The sequence below is a fragment of the Monopterus albus genome, unplaced genomic scaffold (assembly GCF_001952655.1).
Source record: "Monopterus albus unplaced genomic scaffold, M_albus_1.0 scaffold41.1, whole genome shotgun sequence".
NCBI classification, from domain to species: Eukaryota; Metazoa; Chordata; class Actinopteri; order Synbranchiformes; family Synbranchidae; genus Monopterus; species Monopterus albus.
The window spans coordinates 4664281-4669383 of record NW_018127921.1 but is presented as its reverse complement, the minus strand read 5'-3'; the positions used below and the strand labels follow the sequence as shown (position 1 = coordinate 4669383).

The following is a 5103-nucleotide window of genomic DNA, read 5'->3' as shown; positions in this document are numbered from 1 at the left end:
ATATATATAAATGTATGATGAAATGTTGTAAAAAAGAAATTGTCGCCAAGTAATAAAAGAACATATTTATCAGTTTATACCAAAAAAGTTTTTAATGTTACAGTAGGCAGAGACAGTAGTAAAGCTAAATATAAATAATAAATAGCTTTAGTGGCAAGAAAAAGTATGTGAACCTTTTGGGATTTTGTGGTTTTCTGCATTAATTTGTCATAAAATGTGATCTGATCTTCATCTAAGTCAAGAGTACTGAAAAATTTAATGTGCCTAAAATAAAAAAAAATTTGATCTTTCATGTATGTATTGAAGACACCTGTTCAACATTCAAAATGGTAGTGGAAAAGGTAAGTGAACCCCTGGAATTAATAACTGGTTCACATACTTTATCTACTAGCACTATGATGTTTTTATGGTTCTCAATAAAGACATGAAAGATCTGAATTTTTTGTGTTGTTATATTAGGCACATTGTATTCATCAGTACTCTTGACTTAGATGAAGATTAGATCATATTTTATGACAAATTAATGCAGAAAACCATGAAATTCTAAAAGGTTCACATACTTTTTCTTGCCACTGTAAGTGTGGCAAAATGTTGTAAGTCATTAAATACACTGAATGAATAAATTGAAAAAGCCTTTTTTGTGCAGCAACCATCTCATCGTCAGTGGGTGACTGTGTGTTCTCTTCACTCGCCTTCCGGCCCAAACAAGTAGAGCCACCTACACCCCCACCCCCACCACCAGAATCACCAAAGCGACTAGAAGTCACCCTCAATGAAACAAGCCCTGCCTCCCTCAGTGACGCTGAAGACTTGGGAGTGATGTCAGATGACTCAGAGAGCCCAGCAACCCCTGCTAGAGTAGTACGAAGAGGTTGGAACAGTGATAAAACATCTGATACTGCAAAGGAAAAAAGTGCCACAACACCACCTCAGAGGGAGAATGTGGTTGAGGAGGGGAGTCCTCCAAAGGAGCAGTCTGCCATGACTCTGCAAAACAAAGGGGAAGATGGAGCGCCAGCAGAACCTGAGAAACCAGAACTACAGCAGCTGCCCCTGAAGTCAATCCCTTTTAGGGTAGTTCAAGTGCCAATCAAAACCACTCCCATTTCACAGAGCGCAGGCAGCACAGGAACAAAAGATGGCCAAAAGACTCGGCGTGTCACACTGCATCAGTGGGTGTCGCAGATTGCCACTAACTCGCTCTCACTTCCAGCCTTGCCACCACTTCCTCCAGCTCGGTTTACTGTAATAGATGACATGAAGCCAAGCATAAGAAGAAAAAAGCAAATTAGACCACCAGCTGACAGATATACTTGCAGTGTATGCGATAAGAGCTTCCCTTATCAGTCCAAGCTAATGGACCACGAGCGCATTCATACAGGTGAGAAGCCTTTCATTTGCACAGCATGCAATAAAAGTTTCAGAACACAGGCATTCCTCAACAACCACCTGAAGACCCACAGCACAGCACGCCCCTACGCTTGCGGCCAGTGTGGCAAGTATTTCTCCAAACTGCAAAGTCTAACGAAGCACATGCTCGCCCACAGTGGCCAAAAGCCTTTCTACTGCAACATCTGCAACAAGGGCTTCACACAGTCCACCTACTTCAAAAGACACATGGAGTGCCACACGAGCCAATTGTCATTCCCCTGCAAGCACTGCAGTAAAATCTTCCCAACAGCTTTCAAGCTGTCAAACCACGAGCGCTGGCACACCAGAGATCGTCCTCATATGTGCGAGCGTTGTGGGAAGCGATTCCTTGTCCCCAGCTTGTTGAAGAGACACATGGGCTACCATATTGGCGAGCGTCAATATCTCTGTTCCCAGTGTGGAAAGACCTTTGTCTATTTGTCTGACCTGAAGAGGCACCAGCAAGACCATGTACCCAAAGCAAAGATCCCATGCCCTGTCTGCCAAAAGAAGTTCTCCAGTAAGTACTGCCTGAGAGTTCACCTGAGGATCCACACCAGAGAGAGACCCTACCGGTGCTCCATATGTGAAAAGACCTTCACTCAGGTTGGGAATCTGAAGGTACATATCCGGTTACACACCAATGAGCGCCCCTTCAGCTGCGACGTATGTGGGAAGACCTACAAGCTGGCATCCCATCTGAACGTCCACAAAAGGACCCATACGTGCAAGAAGCCCTGGACATGTGACACGTGTGGGAAGGGATTCTCTGTGCCCGGCCTTCTGAAGAAGCACGAGCAATTGCATGCAAGGGACGCTAACCCTGACTTCTCTGGTAAACGGAGGCACAGGGGTAAGCATAAGAAACACTCCCTCAAGAGGAAGTATGATGAGGAAGACGAGGGTAGCGATGATTATTAATCCAAAAATTATATTTTGTATTAAATAGCTTTGATCAGTGGTGATGCTGATGACTGGTGTAAATAAAACAGACTAGTCCAGAAAGATACCACATAAGAGACCCTTTGAACTATATAATTTTCAGTTAGCCCTGGTGTGGTAATCAGGTAGGTCACCATGATTTTTAGGTCGTAAAAATGTATTTTGTATAATGTTAGGTTAATTGTTTTCTAATCACTGAATTTTAAGCTCGCAAACTTGAGTTATAATGGGTTTCAGTCCACTCCAATCATTGCCCAGTCAGCTGAAGCATCACTAATAACAAAGTCCATTTTTTTCACTGTACAACAATGCTATTTTCAATATAATCAAGGTTATGTGACAAAATCAGTAAGTAATATGTTAACATAATCTGTCGCATTTTGAGAAAAATTAGGTAGTACTAGTGCTATTCGAGCACTCTGTGATCTAGGGTAATCATTTTCATTAGAAACTAAACTGAAAGGTGAAGAAAATGCTTTTCAGCAGCTAACTATATAAAATATTTAAGAGATGGCATATAAACAGTACAATAAAAGTACCAGTATTTCTGTGCATGTGATTAGATTATTTGTCTGCTGTGTAATAGTGTTGTAGTGTTATTAGGAAACATTTAACTTTGTCATTGTGTCCTTGTGAAAAGTATAGTGATTCAAACCGCCTTTCGCTACACAAGCTTTTATGTAACCATGAATTATTACAACTGCTTTTGTTTTAGATTGAAAATAGGCTGATTTACCACTGTGTAACTTTCTTCCCAGCTGTAGAGTTTTGTTGCTGTAATGGTGTTCACGAGAAAACATTATGAGCTATAATTTAGGATTGGCACAGTAACCATTTAGGATTATGAAAATGTGTGATGATTGTGTGGTGAATTTTCCCATTACTTATCCTATTGTAAGTGGCCATGTGTATAAGCCATTAAGTAGTATACATGTTCTCAATATTTTTCTTGTTTTTGATAAATAAATACACACAACCAAGGACTGATCTGGTTTATTTGTCATGTGAAAGTTATATTTGTTCCACTGTAGTCATAAGTCCTAAAATGGGACTTGGATATGGAGTTGTCATCAGTGGTGGAGTCATTCAGACCCTTAGGTAAATGTAGGAGTACTGCAACATTCTACATCGAAGTATGCAGGTTTATTAGCAGTGTGTACTCAAAGTATCAAAAGTTAGTGTTTAAGCAGGAAAATGCACGCTGGGTTCTATCATTGACCATTAATGTGTTGTCTTCTTCTTTCGGCTGTTCCCATTAGGGGTCGCCACAGCGAATCATCTGTTTCCACATAACTCTATCCTCGGCATCCTCTACTCTCACACCAATTAATTTCATGTCCTCTTTTAGCACATCCATATATCTCCTCTTTGGCCTTCCTCTTGACCTCTTGCCTGGCAGCTCCACCTCCAACATCCTTCTACCAATATAACCACTATCCCTCCTCTGCACATGTCCAAACCATCTCAATCTGACCTCTCTGACCTTGTCCCCAAAACAGCCGACCTGAGCTGTCCCTCTGATGTGCTCCTTCCTAATCCTGTCCATCCTGGTCCCTCCTAAAGAGAACCTCAACATCCTCATCTCTGCTACCTCCATCTCTGCCTCTTGTCTTTTCCTCACTGCTACAGTCTCTAACCCATACAGCATAGCTGGTCTCACTACTGTCTTGTACACCTTTCCTTTGATTCTTGCTGCCACTCTTCTGTCACACAACACTCCTGACACCTTTCTCCACCCACTCCAACCTGCCTGCACTCGCCTCTTCACCTCTTTCCTACACTCCCCATCACACTGGACTGTTGACCCCAAATACTTAAACTCCTGCACCTTCTTGACCTCAGCCCCCTGTAACCTCACTGGTCCACTTCCCTCGCTCTCGTTCATACACATGTATTCTGTCTTACCACGACTGACTTTCATTCCTCTTCTTTCCAGAGCAGACCTAAATGTGTAAATAGTGCTTTTTTTTAAAGTTGGTTGAGGTAGAGCCAAATATTTTTAAGGAACAAATTTTTATACTGGGGTAGATACATGTATAGCAATTAATTATATTGTAGCATATAAAATCGTATTTTATATAAATATAAATTTAAAGTGCAGCTGTCTGTATAGCAATTAATTATATTTTAGTCTATAAAATCGTATTTTATATAAATATAAATTTAAAGTGCAGCTGTCAAATGTATTATGCCCTCTTATGATAGCAGTACTCATTGGTGTGGTATTATGGTAGTAGCCTGGCCCTTTTCCTTCTTCCACCGCCTGGTACCGGCTCAGCTTGACTCGCCTATTTGTGTTTCCATCAGTCAGATGTCAGGGATAGTACCTGGCACTATTTTTGGTATCACCTCCGTCGAGGTTCCAAGCGAGCTGGGGCAATGCAAAACGGTGATGTGTAAACACTGCAGACTAGCGATTGGTCAGAGAGATTGCGTCATCAACATGCGAGACTTCCTAGTATTTTGGAGGTGTGTGTGGAGGGGGCAGGGGTCTATGGAGCTCATCTTGTCCCGGGCATGATCAAGATATGTGGCGGGCTTGACTACTTACCTTCTGTTTATACATTATATTTAAATTTGTTATAATTACTTAAACAATACCGATTACATGGCGGCCCGCAAAACCACGCAGTGGTCAAATCAGGAGGTGCAAACGTTTCTGCGTTTGGTAGCTGATGAAAAAATCCAGCAAGAGTTGGATGGGGCAACACGTAACAAGAGGATCTACCAGGAAGTCTCTCAACTGTTGGC

General features: G+C 41.8%; 1 protein-coding gene across 1 annotated transcript in view; it reads left to right on the top strand.

Annotated features, from left to right (window-relative positions):
• LOC109959921 (zinc finger protein 629) overlaps positions 1 to 3301 on the top strand; it is a 7750-nt gene extending 4449 nt beyond the window's left edge. Inside the window, exon 7 of the mRNA XM_020599683.1 lies at positions 647 to 3301. Within this exon, the coding sequence (XP_020455339.1) occupies positions 647 to 2331 (1685 nt within the window). The 3' untranslated portion in view covers positions 2332 to 3301. The remainder of the gene's footprint in view (positions 1 to 646) is intronic.
• Positions 3302 to 5103: the final 1802 nt, after the last annotated feature.